Genomic DNA, 27,524 nt, shown 5'->3' on the forward strand with positions numbered 1-27,524 from the left:
CACCCTTAAGCCAAGGTAGGATAGCAAGTAAGATAGAGAGAGAGAGAGAGAGAGAGAGAGAGAGAGAGAGAGAGAGAGAGAGAGAGAGAGAGTGAGTTAAGCCTGTAATTTGGCCATAGGCTATGTGACTGCCACAGAGGAGGCGAAAGTGGGGGTCATGCACCAGGGTGTGCAAGCCCAGAACAAGGAGAGCACAATCCTTACTCCTGTCTGGACATGAGATTTTCAGGGTTGAGTCATGTTTCAATGTCACTCTTGCTCCAGGCAGGCTGCCCAGTCCTGTGTGCCTCTGTGTGTGTGTGTGTGTGTGTGTGTGTGTGTGTGTGTGTGTGTATCCATCCCAGATTGATCAATGTATATTGTTACATTTCCAAGCATAGTAGTAGTAGTCTTTGCTGACAATCTTTCGTCTTATCGTGTATTTTAAGAATTTTCAGGAGGATCTTTGCAATAGATTCTAAAGGATGCATTAGAAGAGGGTTCCATTTGAAGAACTCTTCATTCAGATTTTCCAGGTCACCCTGTGAAAAAGACAATAAACTAAGCACAGAGGAGGTAGGAAGGAGGCCTTTATAATGAGCTTAATTTGAAATGTAATGTCAACAACAGTTATATGTGTTTCATTTAATCACATGTGATTCGTTCATTGCTCATAAATCTTTATTTTATTGGCCTCGGATTAGCAAACCATCCAGCTTCTCAGAGTGATCTGATTGGAAACTGAATGAGCTGTGAGAATCCCGACTTCCTCACTGTATTGTTGATGACGTTAATTTTCACAAGAGGGACTGAGCAACAGCCTGGTGTTTATCACACCAAGTGTGAGCAGCCTATAAGCAGACTTCTACTTTGATGCTTCAAAAAGGGACACCGTGGCTGAGCTGAGAGTTTAGAACGGGTCTTAAGTAAGCATCAAGCTTAAGAGAAGATCAGAAATTCCTTACTGGCAGTAAAACTGGGCATCTGTGGTTGTATACCCATTCTAACCAGTAATACCAAGTCTCTGACAAGTGTCCTACCACAGGAGTTAGGTAGTGACTCTCATGAGAGCAAGCACCCTCTACACTGGTGGTTCTCAACCTGTGGAGCTTGGAAAACCTATTCACAGGGGTTGCCTAAGGCCATCGAAATACATGGAAATTCATAACATTAGCAAAATTACAGTTATAAAGTAGCAATGAAAATAATTTTATGGTTGGTCACATGAGGAACCATATCAAAGGGTCACAGCATTGGAAAGGTTGAGAACCCCTGCTCTAGACACAAAGACGGAGTGAGAAAGCTCCAAGCCTTCTTCAGCTCATCCATACAAGTGTATGTCACAGTTACTACCACAGGAAGTAGCTCTCAAGCCATTGTTTTAAAGGGCGGGCCATCATCATCGTCCCATCCTTTAAATGAAGGGGAACAAACATCTCTCTGAAACACTGTCAGTTACTGCTGACACCTGGTCAAGATGAGGATACCTGACACAGCTAAACTGGAATTGAGTTCTGCTTTTGTTCATTTGTCAAACCGTCACCATCATCATCATTACTATTATATACAGTCTCACTGTAAGCTTCAGCCTGGCCTCTAACTTCACATCAGTCTCCAAGGACTAAGATGCAGGATGTGAGCTGTCAAACTTAATTCCTCTGTTACACTTTTTTTTAAGCGGGACAATTATCACCATAAATGTTGTCACATAAATATCTGCAAAATGCTGTACATATCTAAACTTTTGCATCCTATATTTCCTGTGGTAAAGTAGAACATATTTTGGTGTCTAGGAAACTCTAAAAATGGTTTACATTTAAATTATTTATTTGTTTATTTATTTATTTATTTGATTGATTGATTGCATGTTACAAGCTTGACTATGGGATTTAGAGAAAGCAGTTTCAAAAACAGGTCTTAAAGGACACAAGATGTGAATGTTAGCCCTGAGTGACTGAAGACAGTAAAGCTGGCTTGCTTCCGAGTGATAATGTTTAAAATAAAACAGTAGCAGTAACAATAGCAAAAACACCTCTCCCGGTGTTAGACTTTCCTTGTGTGTGTGTGTGTGTGTGTGTGTGTGTGTGTGTGTGAGCGCATGCGCGCACATGGGCCCTGTGATAAATGTTAATTTAAACCAGTCACCTATAGCATTTGTCCAGTGTTCTTTTTCCTCACTGGCTGAGAAGAGACTGGAAGGCAAGTGCCTGAGTTGTTATTCCCGGAGACCAATGAGAGTCCAGGAGGCTGCCTGTGTTCCTCGAGTTCCACTGGCACTGCCTCTTTCGATGATACTCGTCTTTCTTGTACCTCCTGAAGGGTAACATGAATGTGCATACTGAGAGCAACACAGTCTACATCACCAAGTGTATTGACATTTGGTGTGCATTTGTCTTTAGTGACCAGTACTTTCTCTAAAACAGACATTAGAATTGGACAAATGGAGTAAGTTAGTTTACAGAATCTGCACAATTATTTTTCATAACAAAATAATAAAAAAAACACTTTGTAAAACTCTTGTCATTAAATTTCAACCTAAACACCCTATTAGTTCACACCATTTTAAATAAACAGTCAGATTAGCCATCTAGTAAAACTGGAAGTGGAAGTTTACAGTGTCTCTGTTAATACTCCAATGAAGGAAAAAATGGGATCCTGCATAAGATAGATCCCACTAAGCAAGAAGCCTGAAAATGCACGGCCTCTCTTTGCACCTTGGGGGAAGAATGCTGAAGCCTCTTTAAGTCTTTAAAGTAACATGCCCTCCCTCACCTTAGCCAGCCCAGCAGCTTGTACTCTGTTGATTCTCATTTTTCACGGGACATGTGTGACTGATTATTTACTCATTGGGAAACACTTCTGCATTTCTCTTTTGTAAAAGGTGTTTTGGGAAAATATTTTTCTTCAACACAGCAACTTAAAGTAGTCTGAGACTATACTGTTCTTGGATTCTTTCAGTCTCTTAGTTGTAATATATTACAACATGACATATATGAAAATATGAATAATTATTTACATATATGTGTATATGTATACACACACACACATTGTAACATTGCATGCACAAACACAAGTGGGCATACTGTTCACCTCTGCCAGTCCATGCTGCTGCACTCCAGGTACCCATTAGGTCTCTGGCTCCTGTAGAACTTCCAAGCTGTTTCCTCTCCAGTTCCAAGAAAGAGGATCTCCATCTGCTGCCACGTCCTCTCTAAGAAGAGGCCCTAGAACCACGTATCTCTGTCCATTTCTATCACTAAAGAGAAAAGAAGTGAGCAATCCGATCTCCTTGATACTATTAAACTGTGAAAATAAGTTTGACCCACTCCCCCTTTAGCTTATCCCATGGCTTCTGACACAAAGATGGACTTCTCAGACTACACGGAGCCTAAAGAATAGCTGGGATTTGGAGAGGGGAGGGGACTACTGTCCCTCTTACTGCATCACAAGAATGGCTTTGTCTAGTGTTCAGAAACACTGGGAGTCAGAGCAGCTGTGGAGTATGGAGCACTTAGAGACAGGCTACCTCGAGTCGTGCTGCTGATGGTGTCTACAGGAACCCAGGTCAGAAAGCCTGATTAAGAAAAAGACCACGTTTCTCCCCTTTTAATCTTACTGACCATTTCATGTAACAGAATGTTCTCTATAAAATACCAACTGACCTTGCCCCTCCCGCAGCTGACAGAGGGTTCTTAACTGACTGCCCACCTCCTGGGAGAAGGCTTCCACAACCTCCTCAAGCCAAACCAGTTTTTATCTTCACCAAACTACTCTTACAAGCCCAGCGCAGAGGGTCCCTTGTGGCTGTCATTATTCTGTGGGTCATATGTCCCTTTCCCCCTTGATTAGCCTGAGTTTCCAAACAGCAGAAAGAGCTGAAAAGCTTTTCTACTGCCCCAATTTCCCATACCAATAATATTCCCGCCCAATCAGATGTAAGACAATGCCTCAATTGTTCTTACCACAGAAACAAAGACATTGAAAGAGCATTATGTTATCAAAGTAACCAGCAAAGTCACACAAGCAGTCCTGTACCTGGGAGTGTTTGCACCTGATCGGCATCTTCACTTGGCTAGTTAAAAGTATAGGTAGGCTCTGATAACTTGAGATGAACCCCTAGCAGTCCAATAATGATCTGTGTGTTGTATACTGGAAACAAAATGGTTCCGATGAGGTTCCAGCAACAGTGACTCCTGGTCTTGTTTATGTTGGGCACATGGCATGACTTACAGAGTTGAATGGAAAGCTGCCTGCCAGTGGGGTGGAATCCTATTCTCATGAATATTACAGAACAGTTGTGTCTTCTATAGGCCTTATAAATCAGGAAGCTATGAAGAAAACACACACACACACATATTCCAATATAGATTGATTGATTGATTGATTGATTGATTGATTGATGGCATATTTAGAGATAAGGTCTCAAGTCCTCTAGGCTGGCTTCAAGCTTTCTATGTTTGCAAGGATGGATGACCTTGAGATTTTGATCCTTCTGGCCCCACCTCCCAAGTGCTAGACATCAAACTAGGATTTCCGGCATCAGGTGTGATAAACAAGCACTCTTCTAAGTAAGCTATTATAACTTTGCCCCTGTAATTGTTTTAAGTCAGAACAGAAAAAAAAGAAATAAAAACCACTAAGAAATTTTGCAAGTAGTTCTCTTCTTTCAATATATTTTGCTTTCAACCCCTGCCAATATGGAGGTCTCAAGACCAGTCTTCCACATTCAATGTAAGTGTGAATGTCCCACATACTTAACAAAGTTTCTCTCAATCCCGCTGTTAGGACTTCCTCCTTCTCTCACTTCCTGTACAGAGGCAGGTGGAAAGGACATGTCCCTCTTCTCACAGTGGTCGACAGATTTGTCTTCCAGTGGCTTTAGATAAAATCACAGGCATGCTCAGCTCAACGGCAGCAAACTCTTCATCAAAACTGCATTGATTTAATGATCAAGCAATTTGCTCCAAGGACTATCCACATTCAAAGCACCCTCTCCAGAAACTTTGAATGCCGCCATTAGAGAATAAATCTGCCACATTTGGGGGTTTTCAAGTCAAAGCACTTCTGTCAGACACCTCCTCTACTGTCATCAACTGAATGCAGACACTCTTCTATTTCTGTAATTTAACCATCAGCATTTTCTGTCCATGCTAAAATAAGCCGCTAAAATAAGGATAAGAGCAGATATCAAAATATCATATTACAGAGCCCTGTGTTTTATTTATTACTGCCTGGAGCTAAGATATACCCTATTCCCATGGGATTCTTTCTCCTGCCCCATGTTGCTACTTGCTAGACAGTTTGTCAGCAGAAGAAGGAGTCAGTTAGAGGCATGTTGCAGGTAAATTATTTCATGTAACTACATGAGCCTAATATGTATTAGGCTACATATGTCTAGTTGGGGGATTGGGGGGTGTGTAAGGGACATAACTTGGACTGTTTGCCAATTCCAGCTCCCAAAAATTTAGAGACAGGCAACTTTGCTGCAGGCTCTTGTTTACCTCCAGAAGTAAATTGAAGGAACAGAATTGGAAGCAGGGGGTGGGACACATTAATTGTCTTGCTGTCCTGTTGGTCATGTCTAAAGTGCTTTGTAGTCTAAAAACACTCCATAAATCTGTCACTGTAAGTACCTTGATCTTGGGAGAGGCAAGATTAGTGATGTTAAAGTGAATTAAGGATGCAGATCTGGGTTTTATTTTATTTTCCACACAAAGAAAAACATGCCAGATTAATAAATGCTGTGCTACAGAACCATGCAATAAAAGTTCATACAAGAGACAAGGTTACCAGAGTGTACAGGATACCTCATTCGACTATTTGTCAAGGTCAGATCCCAGCTGTTGGGAGACCTATGTGACAACCAAGCTACTCATCTGCTACATATGAACAAGGGGGCCTTAGATCCATCCTGTGCTTCCTCTTTGATGGTGGTACAGTCTCTGGGAGCCACCAGTGTTCCAGGTTATTTGACTGTTGATCTCCCTGTAGGGACCCTGTCCTGTTCAGGTCCCTCAGTCCTCCTTTTAACTCTTCCTTAAGACTCCTCAAGCTCCATCTAATGTTTGGATGTGAGTCTCTGCATCTGTGTCCATTGGCTGCTGGGTAGAGCCACTCAGAGGACAATTATGCTAGGTTCCAGTCTGCAAGCATAACAGAGTGCCATTAATAGTGTCAAGCATTGGTTCTTGACCATAGGATGGGTCTTAATTTGGGGCAGTCATTGGTTGGCCATTCCCTCGCTCCTGCTCTGCCTTTGTCCCTGCACATCTTGTAGGCAAGACACATTTTGTGTTAAAGGTTTTCTGGGTGGGTTTCTATCCTTATCCTTCCACAACTTGAAGCAGGAGCTGTCCCTGAGCCTGTTGCCTACATGCCTGTGGATCCCACGCCCCTAAATAGACAGCTTTGTCTGGCCTCAGTGGGAGCAGATATGCCTAGTCCCACAAAGACTTGATGTTGGAGGGGGGCTTCCCCTTCAAAAGAGAAGAAGATAGAATGGGGGAGGACTTGCTTAAGGGGGTACTGAGAGGAGAGAAAGGGCTGATACTGGGTTGTAAAGTAAATAAATATTTAAATTTAATAATAAAAATACAGATCCCAATCTCTCTTGGTTGTGTCCATCACCATACATTTTACTTACATCTGTGACTTTCAGCATGACATCTATTGAGACTGTCATCTCTTTTGATCACAGAATAAATGCTTTCTATGGGTTTTCTCATCTACTCTTTAAAATGGTTTTAAATAGTGGGTATCCTATTGTTCTTGCATAAAGTTACTCCTAAAGAGAATCAATCATACATCTACAGAGTCCCAGATCCTACGCCTATGCATGAGCAAGTACAATTGGTTCTGTACTGTGTTCCTCAGGCAGGAATCAGCCAATAGTATATGAAAACTATTTGATTAATATTCACATATATTGATCACATGCAGATTTTTTCTTTTAATAATATGGCATCAGCTGCATTCACACTGCATATATACTGAATCAAGTAAGAAAAGTATTCAAAATATGATTAAAAGTGTGAAGTGGGAGGCATGCATGCTGCTTTATGTAGGACCTGAGCATACACGGTGTGGTGGTAAGGATATCCTGGACCCAGTGGCCATTGGTGGGCACCTTTACTGTTCCTTCTATGTATGTATTTGAATTTCCCCACACAGATGAGCATCCAGTGTCTGCGTGCATCCTCTTTTCCTCCTCTGTTCCGGTCTCTCCATTATCCATCTTCCTCCACGTTGACCTTTCCTAAATTTACTGTTCCCTTTTTCTCTTTTTCTTTTCTAAAGGCAAGTATGCCATGCGAGACCTGGTCCACCGGCTTCCTGGTGGGAACAACAGCAACAACTCGGGGAGCAAGGCCATGTCAGATGACACCGTGACAGCCGTGTGCTGCACCCTGCATGAAGTGATCACCAAGAACATGGAGAATGCCAAGGCCTTACGGGATGCTGGTGGCATCGAGAAGTTGGTCGGCATCTCTAAAAGCAAAGGAGACAAGTAAGTCTGGGTAGGGGAGGGGACAACATTGTCTTCACATTGGAGTAAGTCAGGAAATAGTATTGTCTTTGTATTGGAGTAAGTCAGGAGGTGACATTGTCTTTGTATTGGAGTAAGTTAGTGCCAACACTGTCTTTGCATTGCTAAGGTAGACTTCATGTCCCAGTCTGCATTCTAGTTCCTTCTGCTTAGGCTAGCCAACCAGCTTAGCCTGGATACATGATATTATCTCCCTGCCATTGAACCTCATCTGTGGTTGCCAGTCCCTGGGTTACTAGACCCCCATCCTTTGGTTCAGTAGTCTTCTCTTTATATCCTTCCTATGGAGTCAGAAAGAACTAAAATCTAATCTTGGCTCCTTCTTCGCTTGCTGTGAGATTCTTGGCAGGTTATTCCGCTTAACAAGTTACTGTGCCCTCACTTACTAACCTAAGAGTGAAGGCAGGCAGGTCCTGAGACCCTCCCCGGAATCAGTGATCATCAAATCTGAGAAGATAAGTGGGAGAAGAGCAGAAAAGCAGAGCTTTTAGCCAAATGGAGCAAAAAGAGGCAAGACTTGGGATTTGGTATGGAAGCTGCTGCATCATCCCCATAAGTGAGAATGTTTCCTGTGGTTGAAGAAACAAGGGTATCTCACTGTATGCAAAAAGCAAACAAACAAACAAACAAAACAGAAACAAACAAACAAAAAAAAGCAGAAAGAAAAAAACCTTCATCACCCAGAGTACTAGTATATCTGCTAGCATATCATTCTTTACAGAAACCTGCTCAGCTCTTAATTAAATTTTGTCTTTTAGAAGTCCCTCTGAGTCATCAAAGAAGATTAAATACATGAACTTTTTATTATCAAAGCCCTGCCTACTTCTTGCCTTTCTTCCCCTGTGTCCTATTCCTTTACATCCAAATGCTAAATAATTAAAATTTTCTTTTGTTATTGAAGATGGTGAGGAACACTCCTTGAGACTCTGGAAATTCCTTCTCCTTATTTCATTTAACCCAAGTTACTGGCAGTGTGTTATAAAAGTTTTGGGAGAGATGTTTAATTACCCCAAGACCCTTAAATCGGTTCATTCAGCAGTACCGTGTAAAATCTGAGTCTGTTCTTATGTAAGGAGTGAAACCCACTGGAGTCAGGCAATTGTGCAGTGTAGAGTTGGAGCTTGAATTATGTACAACTGGTGATGTTCTGTCTAGAGGAAAATAAAACAGCACAGTTCACAGCCAGGACTCTACAAAGTATTCTCTATATTGCTTCTCCAGACCTGCAACTCTCTAGAAAGAGAAGTGCTCGTGAGGCCAATATATATTTGTTACTTTTTTTTTAAGCATATACACTTAATGGCACAATAAAATCACAGTTGAAAGCAACACTCCATTTGCCTGTATTTATGAGACATCTCAAGGTTAAAGAACATTCTCTGAATTGAAAGGCAAGAAAGCTGGGCTGGGTAGCTGGCCACCGATCTAATCCCTTACGTTGTGAGTATCTCTCAGCAGTGAGTGACACCCAGTGAGCCCTGAGGAGAAAAAAAATGCTCTGGTCAGTCTTATGGCCAAAGAAAACTATTTGGTGAAACTATTTAAAAGGTGGTTTTTTGAGCAATAATCTATGAAGTAAAGCAACTCCTCATTGGTAACCCAAAAAATTGCCCTGCAAGATGTGGCCCAGGATTGGTTGCCATAAATATGCACATGTTCTGTATCTGTAGATGATCTCATGAGTTTCATTTAATCTGACTAAACATTTCTTCACGGATGGTCACTTGGTTTATCTGATTGTTCCTTTATCCCTTTTTCTATGACAACAGCCTGGAGTTGTGACTTTACTAACAGGTGTTAAATGAAGTGAATCAGGTCTCTTTGAGTTGTAGTGGTCACACTCAGTGAGCCCTTACATTTCCCCGTGCACTGTGTCTCTCTTGTATATGAATATACTGACAATGAGAGGATCAAAATAAGGCGTTCATAACTTCGAATGTCCTACCTGCATTTTAGTTTATCATGGCTTATCACTGCTTTCTAAGCAAAAGTAGTTGAGGGCATTGCCCTGAGTCTTAGCATAAAACTCAGAATTCTTGCTGAATCAGTCCAGTGGTGATGGGTAGATTTAGAGTCACGGGAACCTCTAGGCATGCTTTATTAGAACAGGAAAGGTTTTCAGGAATAGAACTTTTGAACTGGGGATCACTAACATGGTAGAAATACCAGTACATTCCATTTAACTTATAAAGAGGCCACAAATATGCCCACACTAAACTAGTCTTTAAAAACTTGCTTCTAGAATAAAGTTCAGCCCAAATATGATTTTTCTTTGAAACAGCATGGAAACAAAGATGAAAAAGGCAAATAAACAAAAACCCTGAAATGAACATAAATATGCCTGGCTGTGGTCCTAAAACATCTGTGCATTTGCATCTATGTGCATGTGAGCCTAACTGTGTAGTGATATGAACAGAGCAGACAAGTGAGGTGCCACGGTGTATTGGAGCCACACTGAATAGTATTGCTAAGACAGTCAAGTCAGCTAGTGTTCTGCTCTGCTTCTCTGTGACTGAGCTGTATAGCTTTGAGGAATCACACATTCAGACAGACATCTTCAGCCACTCCTGATCTGATAGCTCCCGTGAAGCTCAAAGCACTGTGGGATTGCTATCAGCACCTACAGGAGCCGATTCCACAATTTTGAAGTCTGACGGCTTACTGTTTTCACATCATTTTTAAACACACATTGGAGAATTCTATCATGTCCATCTGTTTCACATACGCATTTTCATGATCTCAACCGTTATATGGGAAATCATGTTGAATGTGTCATATTTTATCATAAGGCAGAGAAGCTATTTACAGACTGAACTGTGGCTTGTCAGTAGAGACCTGTGTACTAAGGCTCAGGCTCCAGCTATAATTACTTAGGAACACTCAGTGGTTCTGGTCCTTCAGTTGGTAGTTACAGAGTTTCATGTAGATATTTTTTATGGCAGGAGCCTAGTAGAAGGATCAAACATACAGACTAAGAAAAGGGAAGTGTTCCTTTTGACCCTCAGAACTTATAACAACGCCACGCCATACAGGCATTTTAATTAAGAAGCTAACCTCATTTTCATTACACATTCAGTCTCTATTTTGTAACTAAGCAAGAAGTTGAAAACAACAACAACAAAAAATTTACACTGTGTCGGAGGAATTTTTCATGCTAAATGTGTCAGCCACACCTCCACTACCTGAATTTTAATCATGTTCTCCATGGTTGCCTGGGCATTGCCAGAGAAAAATATCTAAGTAGCGGGTGTAAATATGAGAGCATTTAGTCTTTGTTTCACCTTGATTATATAAGGCCAAGAGGGGCGCTAATCTGTATTCGTGAAAAGGTCTAAATTTCTCTAAGTTACAGGGATTTAACACTATAGCAGGGGACATGATATTACCATAAATTATAGAATAATTAAACCTCCATTCATCTTAGTGAAATAAAATAAATGGTACCTTGTAACTAATGTATTATGGAGAAAATCAAACTTATAGTTCTTCATTTTTTGTTATAATACAGCTAAAGTTGTTTTTTTTTCCTCAGAAATAAGTAGCTGTCACTGCTGCTCTTCTATAAATGGATGGAGAAGCTTTAATCTTAGCTCACATAAATTACAAACATGAAGACCCAGAAAAACAGCAGCTAGACTATGCACCATGTCCTGATAGCCCATGATTTCATTACAAAATGCCTATCCACAAAATGTTTGTTTATTTTGCTTCGTAAATCCAAGCCTACCCCAATCCATCTACCATCTGCCTCCTTTGAATCTCAAGGGCTTTTTTATTTAAAATATGATTTTTATTTATTTTTTGAGATTTCATATGAGTTCCATTAACAATTCAACCCTCTCTTTCCTACTTCCAATTCCCAATTCCCCAACTCCCTCTGAAGTTCATGATCTCTTAAGACTCTTATAGTTTATTTTGGGGTGTGTGTGTGTGTGTGTGTGTGTGTGTGTGNCATAACTGGCAAAATCCAAAAAGGATGTAAACAGTTGTTTTATCTTTATTTTATTTTTATTTAGGTGTGTGTGTGTGTGTGTGTGTGTGTGTGTGAGAGAGAGAGAGAGAGAGAGAGAGAGAGAGAGAGAGAGAGAGAGAGACTATATTCTAATGAGTACATTTAATGTCTTATGTGCATGTGTTTAGGACTAACCACTTGAGATTGGATGACTTACCAGAGAACTTGTTCCTGAAGAAAACTGATTCTTCCTCTCTTGACAGTCATTAATTGCCTATAGATCCTGATCTAGGAGTGGAACTTTATGAGAGTCACACACACACACACATCCACATTGGCTTGTCACCTGGTGTCATTGTGTAGATCTGGTTTAGGTAGCCATATTGTTGAAATTTCACGGATACAGCATTCCTGTCTTGATTAGAAGAGACTTTCTAATAGCAGATGTCTTGGTCCTCTGACTTTTAGGAAGAGGCAACAGAAAAGTGTGTAAGAATCAAATACATTTTGTCTTACTTCAGAGATTATTTTCAATGACTCTCTCATCCATAACAGTCAGCTTCTAGACTGTTCATTGCTTTCGAGGCCTCATTAGTTATAACATCTTGCCCAACACCAAGAGTCACATGGACCACAAGCCTACAGCCCACATCATACCTTCTCCTTGTTTTGTGTAATACAGTATTGTATGTACGGAAACATAGCCATATTCTTTCTTTTTGCTAGAATGACAGCTAATTGAGTAAATGTGAAAAGGACCATAGGACCCCCCCTCACTCCTCACAGGAAAAATCGAACTGGCCTGTAAGGTAGACCATATCAACGGTGGCCACTAGTGTAGCCCACATCTGCTACTTTGTGGGGTTTTCGTTCTTCTACCCTTTTCCAACCCTTTTCTTCCACCCTTTCAACCCTTAACACTAGATAGGAGAGAGGAAAAGGATAGGGGGGAAAGAGGGCTAATGTTATCTTTAGTCTACTTCCTGCTGTTTAGAGTTGTTGAGTTCCTTGGGGCAAGTTTGATCTCTGCAGTCAGGATATCTAATTTCTTCTTGTTTCTTCTTTGTGCATGAGTACTTAACAAACCATGACCAACAGCAACCAACCAACCACCTACCGCACCTCTTGGGACCCTGGCATTTATCTATCCTCTGAAAAGTCCCCAGAATTCCAAACATCACACAGTCACAGAAACTATCTGCAGTTGGCAAAATCATGCTTCTGCTAGAGCCTGAGGCAAATCATAGTCAGCTGCTGTGGACAGTCTGAAGCAGCATCATATCCCACACCTGGGATTAAAACTAAAACATATTCCCATAATAATTTTGTGGTTTTTAAAGAAACCAAAATTCTCAGTACATGGCAGAATTAGGCAGTTGGTGGTAAAACCATTCTGTTAGAACTAAGATCTATAAGTAGTTAAAAAAGCTTCTTTAAAAGCACCAGTCAAAGGGACTTCAAGAATCTGATGGGAGTTGAATCAATATGGCTATACTGACCTAGTCTCTGTTTTGACATACAGATTGGCATTGAACAAAAGGTAAGAGGTTGTGCCTTCATAGCATTTGCAAAGGCAATCTGAGAAAAGATTAATAAACCATAAGTTCCTATGACCTTTATCCAAAGGACTTGAGGAGCATACAGGGCTTTATAGATTCTTGTTCATGGACATTCTCCACATGTAATTCAACAAGGCCACACTTTCTAATAGTGCCACTTCCTGGGCCAAGCTTATACAAACCATCACAGAGACTCTACTGCTCCCTACCTGTCACTATTCTTATGTTTATGTTTTGGAAGTTCTTTGCCAAACTCTAGTGCCTGCCTGCCTGTTACCTTTCCAGGCATGTTGCTGAGAAGGAGAATGGGAGCTAGGGAAATAATTCTTTACTGAAGAGAAAAACCAAAAGGGTGACAAGATAGTGCAGTTCCAGGTCATCATCTGCATTTCCTGTCTTTTCCTTCTCAGGCACTCTCCAAAGGTGGTCAAGGCTGCTTCTCAGGTCCTAAACAGCATGTGGCAGTATCGAGATCTGAGGAGCCTCTACAAGAAGGTAAGATTGATTTTTCTTATACCTGAGGTTCCTGGGATCACAGATGTGGGGCCCAAAGGGGCCAGATGTGACTATAGTAAGAAATATTCCATATATAGGAGGTGTTTGTCAAAAAGCCTTAGCTGAAACAAGAGTTTCAGGATGATAAGGAGAAATTTTTTATCCATATTCCAAGATACCAAGAAGGCTCTCACCATCCTGACAACACCAAATGATCTCTTTCAATTCTCTTAGAGCCTATAATTTTTTTCAAAATTTGTATTTATTATTATTTTTACATGTGTGTATGTATCTGAAAGATTATATATGTATATATGCCACAGTGCACATGTGGAGATCAGAGAACAACTTGTAAAGTTGGTTCTCTCCTTCCATCTTTATGTGGGTTCTAGACTTGCATACCAAGCACTTTTGCCTGCTGAGCCATCTTCTTAGCCCTGTGCTTTCTTTTATTTTAAAATGTTCATTTACTTATTTACTTGTTCATTTATTTTGCACATGTGTGCCTATGGGTATGTATGTGGATGCAGGAAACCACAGAGGGCTGAGGACAGATAGTCTACTGGGTATAGAATTAGAGGAGATTGTGAATCATCATGAGGATGCTGAAGAAGGAGCTGAGGTTCCTGGAAGAGTGAGGAGTTAGTGAGACGCCTCTCCATCCTCTTTCATTTTGTAATTAACACATAATAAATATACATATTTATAGAATACAGCATGCTGGCTCAATACATACATCCATTGGTTATTGGCCCCACTACAGATATTTACCTCAATCATCCTCTTAAGCATGTATCATTCTTCATGTTGAAAAAACTCAAGATTCACCCCTCTAGCTATTTTGAATGCCTGATACAATATTTTCAATAATATTAATTCACTTTATAGAAAGAAAATGTATTTTTTCCAGAGGTCACATATTCCAAAGTAGACCAAAAAGTCATAAATTTAGGGATTTTGAAAAAAAATTAAAAATATCAACAGGTTTAAACAAATAATTGCAAAGAGAACACAGCAGGGAAACAAACCCAAATAACTCAAGAACAATGGAGGGATTCAAGAACATGGAAGCTGAAAAAAAAAAAAAAGCAAGATGCAGTCGCTGCTCTGTGTTCCTAGGCCCTGAAGAGGTTGCCCAGAGGATGGAGATGAAGGTCTTCCTGACCCGCATGGACCACAGGAGGTTGGCATTTATTCTGTAGGCTCAAGTGGCTAACAGGAATTCATTTTGCATTTAAAAGTATCTTCACTGTCAATGTGGTCAAAGACTAAAACCTGGAAAGTCCATTTCTGGAGATGTTGACTCTGTAGCTCAAGGCTGAGTTCCCCTGAAGAAAGGATGCTGACCTTTTCTTTGTGGTTTAGGGGCCAGGTGGGCATTATTAATAATATTTTCTAGGACTTTTGATTTTGTGACCCCTAGTTGAACATGTGTGGAGAGTTTAGATCTCACTAGTAAGTAGAGACAGGAGAACATCATAAATGTACAAGGAAGGAGACCAGAGTTCAGAAGGAGACAACAGAGCTGGTCAAGGTGGGTGGCTTCCATCCACCAGCCAAGGGGTCTCCTACTGAGAAAGCCAGCACCACTGTGTGCATCCCATGCCACCAGCCCTAGCAGGCCACCAGCCTCTAGAGCAGGGACATGAGGTCACACACAGTGTCTCACATCAGAAGGCATGAGAGCCCTCTTGCCAGAGGCACCTTTTGTCACCACTAAGCCTGTGGGGAAAGTAAAATATTTAATACCTGGCTCTTGTATGTTTTAGTCTATTTTTAGATTTCCCCAAGGACCCTCCTTCTCCCCTTACGCACTTTAAGATTATAAAATGCAACTTATGCACTTCTCTTTTCAAGTTTTCCTGTGCTTCTAGACATAGTATACTTAATTTGACACTTAGATCATAAAACCATGAGGTGTGGGAATATTCCAGATTGGTGATAAATGTTGCTAAATATTTTCTTTTTTAAAATGAGCAAACGTTTGGGGGCTCCTTTCTGTTTCGCATCAAATTCTAACCTCCATGGTCTATGCTTAGCTCCTTCTTGGGCTCCTCCAGAAGTCAAGTGAGATCTCCCTCAGAAAAGGTCATCCTGTTAAACAGATAGACAGACATGATGATCACCCTTAAACTGAATGAAGCTGGTGGTTCCGAGCCAGTGGCCACAGGAGCTCCAGGAGGCACTGCCTCCCACAATGCACCTGCACTCACATCCAGGGCACGCCCACTCCTCTGCAGTACTCATGCTATGTGCACCGTGGGGACACAGCTTTGAGAAGCTCTCAAGCTATTTACTGAATGGTAGTGTGAGCTTTTCACTTGAGAGTTGTTGGGTTTTTTTTTTGGGGGGGGGTGTTTGGTTTGGTTTTTACTTTGTTGGTAGTAGAGTTCAAAAAGCGTAATTGTCTTTCTATTTTCATAAAAAGAAGAGTGTGCTGACAGGAATTTAATGGAGCTAAACCTCAAGAGCTGAGCTGATTTAAAATGTGTTTCATATGAGCACATTCGAGAAAGATGGGCTGGAGAAATCAATGTGATGTTTTTAGTTGGTCCATGATTAAAAAATGTTGAGAAAGAGCTGTTCTTAATCATTTCCAAATTACACAGTTGTGAAATGAAACAGGCGCCTCTGGGCTCAATGTCACGCGCTCTCTGGATAACAAGGCTGAGCATTCAAAATCACTTCCCCTTTAAAAGTCCTGCAAAAAGGCCGTTTATTCTTCATCTCCCATTGTCTTTAATCGTCAGGGAGACCAGTTTCTGTTCTGTGCTTCATTGACAATTTATACACCACCGAAAAGCTGTCTGATCCATATCTTTTAATTATCCTCATTTCGGATCTACTTATTAGATTCTACTAGAGGTCACTAAATGAAAGGCTCCAAGGAAAACTTACAACACGGAGGCCATGGCTGCGGGCCTGAGGGTGGAGCAATGGTTGGCAACTCTATTACGTTCTGAATCCTATACATTAGGTTTTGAAGCATGGCTCAAAGGGAAAAAATTATAGAGCTAAATCTTGAAGAATTTAAAATTTTTATAATTAAGAATTTGAGGTTAGGGCATTATAAGACGGAATATGTGACTGGGAGGTGGAAATTGGGGTGTCTGAGACCCAATTTGGATCTCAGTTGAGTCTCAAGACCCAAATCAGTTCACGCACAACCAGGCCCAGAGGCCAGACATGCACATCTTTTAGCTTACCTGTCTTATTTTTCAGAGATACATTTAATCAGCTAGAATACTTTGGCTCTGTGGTTTCTGAACAGAACAAAACAAAACAAAACAAAACTGTGATTTATTCATGATGCGTTTGGTGCCCGCAAAATACACTCATGTTATCTGGACCTTCAACTGGAGTGAAGCCCATCTGAATTATCCACTTGAGGAAAAATACTCAGCGGTCATCAAAGTATTACATAATGCACCAACATTTCTAAACAGCCCTGGTGTTTAGCTAACCTTACACAGACCTATAAAATCCCTTCTCTGTGAACGACTAGTGAATGGTTCATAAAAGCCAGTAAGGGAAATTGTGAGATTCACTGAATCTTGTGAAGTGCTTGTCTTTGTAGAAATGCGGGACTGAAAATAAGCCCCCTGATAAAATGAGTGCTTCTGTTTGACCATGTTTGAAGACTCTTAGAATAGTTGACTTGGGGAAACAGGAAATAAACGTGGGAGAAGGGCATCAAAATATAAAAACAACTGCCTAAATTCTATGTGACTTTTGGTGATCTTTCCACGAGCAGTCATCAATAAATAGCATGGATGTACACAAAGTCACTACAAAGTGGACTCAGTTATAGAAGATGCATCTAAATAGACCCCCCTCCTCCTGCCACGGACATGATCAGGCAGGGGCCCTCTGGCCTCTCATGTTACCCTGCATCTCTCCTGTGTTAGTGAAGCTTATTGGCTCCCCCTCCCACCCCCATCTTGTTCCAGACAAACAGGAAAGAGAGCTCTATAGGCAAAGAGCAGGAGCTGTCAAGCTCCCGCTCACACCCAAGGAACTAGACCTCAGCCTGGGCCAACACTCAGCTGCTAGGGTCACCCAGAAACATGGTTGCCATGACCCCTTTGAAAATTCCATGGCAGAAGAAAGGCAGTGTCAGCTCCAGCAGGCATTTTATTGTTTAGACATTCCTAGTGCTGATGGCAAACCTGGCCCATCAAAGCACGGCATTCCACTCCAGGGTGGCTACAATTAGCTCTACACACACTTCTCCTTATCTGCAACTTGGGCCTCCAAGCCACACCAAGCAAGTGCAATTTCTCATCTCTGTCTTCAAGTCTCGAGGAGGTCACACCCAGGTGGCCAGACATTCTGAGTTCTAATGCATCAGGGTAGCATAAGCCTTTGCCACTGTGGTAACTTATGGCCATGGGCATGCGAGTCCATTCACACGTCTTCCGTGAGTTAACCTTCCTGTGTGAATATGGGCTCCGGGTTTCCATGAGACAGGCGACAAAGGGAGGCCATGCTTCCCTGCTGCTAGACACTGAATGTCTGCCAATGACTTTGTCAGCAGATTCCTGCCTAAAAGCCTTGCCATATTACTTGTAGAAATAGAAATGGCATAGACTCAGAATCAAATGGCCCAACATCAAAGGCACAACCTTACCATTTCCTGGCATCGTGACCTCAGGTAGATTACCTGTCAAGACTTTTGGCAGACTCAAGATGCACAAAACTTCACACCCACACAGAGATATAGTAGACGGTTTGTATTCCACCTTCCCATTCCTGACAGTTGCCAGAGTATTAAATAACCTCCTCCAGTAGTCAACTGCAGTGTGTGATTTACCAGCAGAATCTTCTTTCTGGGCATGCTCACAGAACCCTGGAGTCGTTACACAAAGCCATCCCTCCGTACCTCGTATCCGACCTGGGAACTTTCTTCAACCTCCATCAATGACCCTTCATAGCCTCTGATGGCCATGTGTCTAGGACCCTCTCCATCTTTTTATATTCCCATGTGTGGCATAAAAGCCATAGCCCCTGCCTGGGTGGGATTGTTTATGGTCAAGTCAAACATCATAATGCTTTGTGTACGTGAAAGTAATCTCAAGGGAGTCGTGGATGGTGATTCCAAAGGACTGTCGTGCCATCGGGTACTCGCTGTCCCTGTCATCCTCTCCACAAGCTGCTGAGCATGTGGAGCTAAAGGCTTCACTCCATAATGATGACCACCAAGATTCTCATCCATTGCCTTTCTCGCCACTCCTTTCCCTTCAGTCCTCTGCTACATCCGGCTGTCTGAAGGTTCTGGGCCAGAGCTCTTTACCCACAATCTTTCTCCTAAACAACTCTACCTGCTAGTCATTGCTTTGTAATGGAGCCCAGTGGGAAGAATCGTGCCTGTGGAGGCTTAGCAAAGTAAGCCATGGGCTCAGGGTTTTATGACATGAAGGTGACATGGAAACCGCCATGGGCTTTGTGGTGGGTATTTCTGTTGTGTGTCAGCGCTGTGTGTGTGTTTGTGTGTGTGTGTGTATGTGTGTGTGTGTGTGCATGGTGGGTTGGGTATACTGAAAAGCACTGTTATTTTGAAGGTCAGAGTGAAGCCTGAGGAAGAATAAGACATGAGTTCAAGCAGAGCCCTCCTCCAAGCTCTGGTCCCACATGCTTCTAGTTTGAAATGTTGTGGAACAAATGATCCACGGTCATCTTCCCATGACTCCCATTACACTGCCATCTTCCATCTTGCCTCTGGCTCTCCATTGTGCCTTCTCCATTCTTGAGCAGCTCATCTTCCTGCTCGTTCCTTGCGTTTCGATGTGCTGAGTGAACTCTTGATGCTGGAGACTGCCTTGTCTGATGTACATAGTTCCCCAGGGTGGCCAAAATGCTTCCTTCCTGGGTGCAGTTAACCAAATGTGGCTGTCACTTCAATCTGTTTCTCTAGCCCTAGCCACTCTTTAGGTCTTCGGCCTTCTACACAACCTATTCTTATAAACTTTTCTGCAGTACCCCCATTGAAATTGGATCCCAGACACTGTGCCCCTCCTAAATTCTGCCTCCCCTTCTGTCATCACAAACTATCCCAGCTGCCCACACCAGTGCCCAGGCATCATCCCTGTTGTAGAGCTCTAGATCTCAGCCTCTGTCTACCTCCTGTTACATTCGGGGTCAGATAAACAGTCATCCCATATGCTGAATTATTGGGCTGAGCTCTTATCTGGGCTTCCTATCTTTACACTTGGCCTTTGCCACCCCTCTGTCCAGAGGACTACAGGAGTGAGTAAACTTTCTAAAGGGTCAATGGGATTCATGACTTAGGGCCCCCCCCCAATGGCCCTCAGGTCAGAGCCTAAATATCAATATCTTGACATGGGTCCTGAGTCTTTTCTCAGGAACTGGGCCTCTTTCTCTAGCTTCTCTGCTTCCTGAAAGGTGGATAAGATATGCAGCCATACCTGAACTTCCCCCAGACTGTCCATTAAATCTAAATTTTGTCCCATGGTTCATCTCAATCTTCATTCTCCCTGTAGTTTTGATATTACCTCCCTTAAACACAAAATTTCTGAACTCCCTTTAATCTAAACTGAGGGCTCTGCTTAGTAATGTGAAGTAGTTAAAACTGTGACAGGCTTAAATAAATTATTTTTAATTCACACTTTGAATTACTTTTCAATATTTCATACCCATGGCTAAGCATATTCCCATATCCTGGCACTAAACCATTTAATGACTACATAAGTATCTATGCTTTTATGGTAGAAAGAGTTTCCATTCCTGGCTCAGATATCCCTTGTGGGAGAGTTTGCACCATGAATTTATTTACATCACAACTCATCTATGCCTCCATAAACATTGAAATCACGCTTGTCTCCAACCTTGGAACAATTAATAGCCACCCTAATGGAAAGCACCAAGTGAAGGAATTCCCAAACATAAAGACCTCTCGAAAGAGACTTCATCTGTATGCATGAGAAGTAAGACTGTAATCAGTGAAAGAAGCCAAAGCTGTGTCTTGGGCAGAAGCAATGGAGCTGCTTTTTAACTTTTTCTTTTAATAAAAAGTCACAGTTCTTACTTTATCTCAACGGCTTTGATTACTCTCTGTGCCAAACTTACAATTTCTTCTTACAGACACCAGTATCTGTGGAGATGCAGACCACAGTTTAATGGCATAGAAAATTGAAGCTTATCTCAGCCCCAGCCAGTGTAGATCACTGTTTTATGGGTCTTCATGAGGCGTTATGTTCACAACCACTTTAGCAGACTTTGCTGAACACAGACTGGGTAACAGGCGTCGAGTTTCAATTTCATGCAGCCCTTTCTGCGTCCAAAGCGTTGTGTACACAGCAGTTGCTTGAAGTGTAAGCTTGTTTATCATTTGGACTCTGGGATTGTGGTTGTTGTTGTTGTTGTTGTTGTTGTTAGATTTTAGAAAGTTTACTGTTCTCTATTAAACTTCACATCTTTGGGTTTCTTAGGGTGGTTTTAGGTTCATACAAAGGCTAAGAGGGAGTATAGTTTACTCATACACTCCCTACCTGATACATAGACAGCTCCCCGCTCTGTCAGCATGTGCCACCACAATGGGGCATTTGATTCCACTGATAAACACATCACACTCACCTAGTTTGACTGAGGGTTCGTTATTGTTGTGTATATGAGTTTGAAAAAAGGAATAATGAGATTCACTCCTGAAGGCCTTGTGTGTTCTTCCTGTGGACTCTGAAAATTGTGTTTGAACAAGTCTCAAACTCTGTGTGTGTGTGTGTGTGTGTGTGTGCATACAGAGCCTAGAGGAAGATGTTGAGTATTCTATTCCTTCCTTGTTCCTCGGGGGCAGTCTTTCATTGAGCTTGGAGTTAGGTTGAGGTCTAGCAAGCTCCAGGAAATTTCCTGTCACCACTTTGTATAGAGCTACAGTCACAGTCACATGCTCAGCTGCTCCTAGATGATTACGTGTGCCAGAACTGAAATTCACTTCCTCAGGCGTATGCAACAACCCTTCCTACTCACTGAACTGTCTCTCCAGTCAGTTCATTGCTTTGAATCAAAGTCTTCTTCAATTGTAAAATACTATATTGATCTTAATCATTAAAATTTCAGACAAGAGCTTCATATTTGCTCTCATGTTGTGACAAAATGGCTTCTTACAAAAGAACTGTAACTGATGGCACCTGAGCATTGCATCAGGGGATTCAATCCTGCCTGGTTAGATTGATGTCTAGGCTGATATTATCAGCCAGCATGTCCCCTGTGGTTCCCCTGTAATATATTTATGTATGACTCCTTCCTCACTTCTGGGGGTACACCAGTTTAGCTCATCAGATACTTTCTCATGCCCCAGATTCCACTCAACACCCATGATCTGGTCATGGAGTATTAATGGGACTTCCCTAATAGGACCAGTCTACAGGACCAGTGCCCCTTGGAAGTCCAGGCTGCTCTTGGCGTGTTTGGAGAACAACTACACTATCAACATCAATCATCCTGGTCACCTTGGATGATGGCACGGGGCCCCTTCTCTGGGTAACTGATTTTGGATATTGGGGTACACTCAACCCTGTTCTGCCTTCTTAGTTATAATTATTCTAGCAGATACCTGGAGGCAGTAGTGGCAGGAAGCCTCACACCAAAGTGAAAGTACTTGTGAGTGGAGAAGGCAAGTAGGATGGGAAGGTTAACATCTCTCCTCTTCTGTGTCCTTAGCACAAGCCCTGTGCAAGTACTGCAAAAGAGTAAAGTCAGTCCCTGTCATTAGGAGGCAGATGATTCTTCAGTCACTTTTAGTCTAAGAGTAAAGTGACCCCAGAGAAGACTACTCAGTCTCCCTGTGAGAATTAACTCATTCTTTCATAGATGCCAGTAGCAAACCAAAGATAGATAAAACACCATAATCCAATTCTTACAGACAATCAGAGGAAATAGAAATAACTTAATTATCTTCCCACTAATATTTCTGACAGGTGGGGATTTGTTTTAGGAATGCCCCTACCCCATGTGAAACACTGAGAGCTTGTATAGTGTGCTCTTGTCTCTAAGGAAGCTGAATCATCTATGCTGGAAACTATGAAGCATCATGTGGTACTGGATTTTCTGTTGATATTTTGACATGGGACACAAAACATAACCAATTTTAGATGTCCTTCCCTTTGTCATCTGGATGTCAAGGAGTCATCTAGACTCTCTGGTTCCATCATCTGTTCAGGAAGTGGATAATAAGCTCTCACAGGAGTAAGCCATGCCCTTCCCAGCCTTTTTAACACGGGTCCCTCTTTTCTTCCTGACGGTGTATTCATTCCATTGGCTCTTGCTACTACTGCACAGACAAAACAAGAAATCAATAAGTAATTATGGATAGGCAAGGAAATGCTACTGATTCCCTCCAGTGCCCAAATCACCTAGGGTGACAGAGTAATGCAGCCTGGTGGAGTCTTCTGACCACAATGCACAGGTGACTAGCTGCCCTGGTCATGCAAACTGGACCGATGGATGCATGTGTAACACTCCCTCATCATATTCATCTTCTGCATTCCTGTACAATTAGAACGCTGTTTTGAGAATCTGAAAAGGAAATTTACAGCAAGGGCAAAATTCAAAAATTTTGAATTCTCAAATTTGAAGTAAGGAGAGTGAGGACTGCATTAATGCCTCCTTCACTGTTAGCAATGTTCAGGACTAATAGATCTTACTTCTTAGTATCTAAGATGTTGAAAGAGAAGCAATAAGTCCTCCCTAAAAATCCATTACACTCCTAGATTGGAAAGCTATTGTTTTCATTAGGGAACTTGTTCACCAGGAGTTTATTAATCCTTCTACTCTGCTAGGAAATTCTTCTCCAAGAAAATGACTAGAAAAATGAAAAGATTTGTTGGTCCAGATTCTAAAATCGAACAAATAGCCAAGGCAAAGCTCGAGTCTCAAGGCCCTCAAGTATGGCTCCTCGTGTGTTTTCTTTCTGAATCACTTGATGTCAAGATAGGGAAGCAGAAGGAAAGACTGAGGTTAACCTCAGCTATGAAATGCTCCCCTCCATAAATCTGGGAATTTACTTGGTGATGTTTGTATTGACAAAGAAGGACTTTCTTCATGAGATCCCTTGACCTCTGAGAGACCATTCTCAGACACTCATCATATGATATCTGTCCAAAAACAAATGCACAAATGGGAATAGAAGCAAAAATCAATTGTGCAAAAGTGGAAATCGATGTATGGGGCAGATGCTGAACATGAAGTGACTAAATTACAGCTCTTGCTCATATAGATCCCCAAGGAAGGAAACCCACATAGCTGCGCCCAAATTAAACACTTCCTCGCTAATGCCACTCTTCCACAGAGCTTCAGCCACGTGGCTTTAAGTCAAAAGCTGCAGGGACAAAAGGCAAGGGGGAAAAACTCCAGTAAGCACTAGAAAACTCAACAAGTTCTCTCTCTCTCTCTCTCTCTCTCTCTCTCTCTCTCTCTCTCTCACACACACACACACACACACACACACACACACACACACGGGAGCTCACTTTGTCCTCTTTACGAAAACTCAGCCACTTGTTTTCTGGCAAACTGGGATAAACTGGGCAATGTTACACCTACCTTAAGTTCCTCTCTCTTGGTTTGTTTGTTTGTTTGTTTGTTTGTTTGGGTACATCTTCTCTCTCTTTTGTATGTCTGCCCCATTTCTGCAAGCTGGTTAAATAGAGGAAGAAATAGGCCCATGGTGAGGAAAGCCAGCCTTGCTAACAGAGTTGCCTCTGCCTTTGGTCCCTCTCCCTAGGACACATGGTCACCTATTACTTTGTTCTCTCCTGGGAGACAGTGATATTTTTTGCTTAGAGACATAGACGTAGATGTGAGCCTTTCACATCCGTTGATGGGTCACTCATGCCTGGACTCCTTCACTGAGCTATGCAGAACTGTCTGTTAACCTCAGACTTCTGCTCAACCACTAAAAGCAAACTGCACTAGATACAAAGTCTGGATCCTTATATCTAGTGCAATTTTGGAAGTCCTATTTAAAAAGAAATGTTAACGGTCATGAGATAATGTAAAACCTTCGGAAGGGTGTCATGAGGCGGCTTGACCTGAAGCATTAGCCACGAGAGCAAAAATCCGTTCACCTCTGTCACTCAACATGTAGCTCACTCTGCTGATGCTGCTCAGGACAATGGCCCCACAGCTCCCACATTCTCAGGAACACACACCTAAAACTCCTTTTGTCTCTGCTCAGGTCTCCTAAGAATGGGCTCTCTGCCGTACATCTCCAATCTCGGTGGAAATACTACAGTAGTTAATAGTTGCTTCAATGTCAACAGCTAGCCCACAGCCACGGCTCCTCAGGCGTACACAAGACCAGTGCACTAGGAAAGTACAGGAAGCCCTCAGATGATCTATCACAGAGTGAACAGTATGAAGAATATTATTAGCAGCCAAGGAGAAAGTAAAGAGAAAGAATCCTGATGCTGCCTTTTTGTGCTGTGTCCCTGGGGTAGCGTGATCCCCTTGACAGGGTCCCCATGAATGCCCGAGATGGATGCTGAAGCCCCATTTCCTCAGTGATAGACTGACTCTTGATGAGATGTGTGAACCCAGTTAGGTTTCTCCCATGTCAGTCTGTAGCGCAACACGCATCTCCCCTGGTTCCCACATGATTTCCCATAGTGCCCCTCTCTCAGGCCTACCAACAAACATCCGTCTCTACATACACTCAGTGCACAACAGGACTCATGTTTCCTTGGTTATCTTCTAGGTTCTGGAAATTTCTAGGTGAGCATATTCATAGTGGGTAGAATGTGCCTCCTCGTTTATCACTGGGATTCTAAACAGTTATTTCTTGAATGCTTTACAATTATTTTCCTCTGGACTCAATCCAAAACAGATGCATGTTTCTCTTGTTCGTGATCTGATATTCTGAAGCTACTTTCTCTGAAAAAGAGCTGGGGTGTGTGTGTTTCCCTCTCTTCTGTTTCCCGAGCCTCCTCTATTCATTCTTGCTCTGTAGATGCACATTCTCTTTGTACTGTCTCTGTCTCCTCCCCTGAGTACCTTGCTCCAGTGTTCACATTTAAGTTTCCCAGTTAAAATTGGAGTTCAGTCTCTGTGTCTTCTCAGATTTCTATTTTACACCTCTGTCCCTAGTAGGTGGTCCTTACAGCTGCCCTCACACTGTGCTGGAATCATTTCTAAATGCAGAATCGTCTAGATAAGCAAAGGAGGACTTCTGACTATAACCTCAACTTTCGTGGTTAATGATCTAGCACATAGAGGTTTAATTTGCTGCTTGGGTAGCCATCTTGGATGGCTTTGTGATTGGTTGAATCAGCTCTCCCACCATGCGTGTTTTTTTTTTTTTTTAACCCGTAGTTTCAGTATACTATAAGGCTCATAGCCATTCCTGTCTTTGGTGATACCATCTCCTCCACTGGCCTCTATATTAGCAGGATCTCACTCTACCATGCCTGGTAACACAGACCTGTAATCTCAGCTACTTCAGAAGCTGAGGCAGGAGGATCACAGACTCAAGACCTGCTTGAGCAACAGAGTAAGATCCTACCTCAAACTATAAGTAAGAAAGGGGGCTGGAAAATCAGCTTGGTGGCAGAGTACTTGCTTATATATGCAAATCCCTGGGTTCAACTCCCAGGACTGCAAATTCTTAAGAATTAAACAACAGCCATCATATGCAAGACAGCCTGAGAAATAGTGTCCAGGTGCCTGTCCAGGAAAAAATGAAAATGAGCTTTGCAGGTCAATTTCTAACACTTCATCCTCTGGGAAACACTCTCCTCTGGGTTGTTGATCACTAGTTTTCTTGCTTTGTTCTTACTTTGCAAGGCATTTCTTCTTTTTTTAAAGTCCCTGATCTTCTCTTTGCTTTGCATCTTATCCTGTATAGTCAATCCCAGAGGCTCTCATCTGAATGCATTTGAACACAACTGGTACTCACACTGACTTCTCTAGCTGCAGATGAGAGGCTCTCTGTACAAATACCCATGTGATGTTTCCACATGGGTAGCTGTCCTTTCCAAAGGTCTTCACATTCCCACTTACCTCTCTAAGTATTGTCCCCAAATTGATTCTTCCTCTTCCGTGGCTTGGGGCAATGCCTCCTTGGTTTTATTGCACCATCTGTACCATCTTCAGAGTACCCTCCTCTGATTCCATATCTGACTTTGCCAGTCTCCTGTAGAGTCCAGTTTCTCTAGGTAACATCCTACGCTAATCTCTGAGTCTACCTCCCCTTAGTTCTTTGGCCTCTCTAGCCTTGCTACTCCATAGGCCACTCCAAGGCCTTCTCGTTGTCTACATCCAAGTTAACTCTTCATTCTCCCTCCGTTCCCTCCAAGCCTAGCTATTTATAACTCCATTTAACTGTTGCTTCTTCCAAGAAATCTTCAGGACTCTAGAAATCCCCAGGTTAGGAAAAACTAATTTCAGTTCAGGCCTCTTAGCCTAAAGGCTACTGCTAGGGCTCTACTGAAATGCTCATTCCCTCCTCTGAATCTCCCTTGGGGGTCACACCTGTCACATTCTCTCTTCTCACCTCATACTATGCTCAGTACTTATCAACACTTCCCTGCCTTTGGATTAAAGCATTTTGGGGTATATTCAAGGTCAACCTCCTTTCCCTGTGTGGAGCATTCTGTGGGAGGTGGGATCCAGGTGAGCTCCCGAATTAGTGATGGCTTAGGAGCATACATGAAAAACATATGACTTGAAATGTGAAAATGATATACTAAGAGCCTTTTGTTCAGATCCATATGTGTGACTGCTCAACTTTGTTCAATTTTATCCCAGGTTTAGCTTTTAGTATTAATTTGAACACAGAGGACACAGTTAAAAATCCGTTAAAATCAGCTTTTAAATATTTTTAATTGAAATAGAATTGCATCACTTCCCCCCCCTTTCCTCCCTCTAGCTCCTCACAAATCATTGCCATGACCCTCACAATCAACTTGATAGTCTCCTTTTGCTTTATTATTATTTCATATTCCTCTGTGTGTGTGTGTGTGTGAGGGGTGGGGGGAGAGGG

The 27,524-nt window shown here is 42.1% G+C and overlaps 1 protein-coding gene across 7 annotated transcripts in view; it reads left to right on the forward strand.

Annotated features, from left to right (window-relative positions):
* Ctnnd2 (catenin delta 2) overlaps positions 1–27,524 on the forward strand; it is a 793,031-nt gene that overhangs the window by 736,962 nt on the left and 28,545 nt on the right. For all 7 annotated transcript variants that reach the window (XM_021182850.2, XM_021182851.2, XM_029469855.1 and 4 more), the window contains 2 exons: positions 7,276–7,486; positions 13,447–13,531. In XM_021182850.2, coding sequence (XP_021038509.1) covers positions 7,276–7,486; positions 13,447–13,531 — 296 coding nt within the window. The remainder of the gene's footprint in view (positions 1–7,275; positions 7,487–13,446; positions 13,532–27,524) is intronic.

Source organism: Mus caroli, chromosome 15 (assembly GCF_900094665.2).
Source record: "Mus caroli chromosome 15, CAROLI_EIJ_v1.1, whole genome shotgun sequence".
Lineage (NCBI taxonomy): Eukaryota > Metazoa > Chordata > Mammalia > Rodentia > Muridae > Mus > Mus caroli.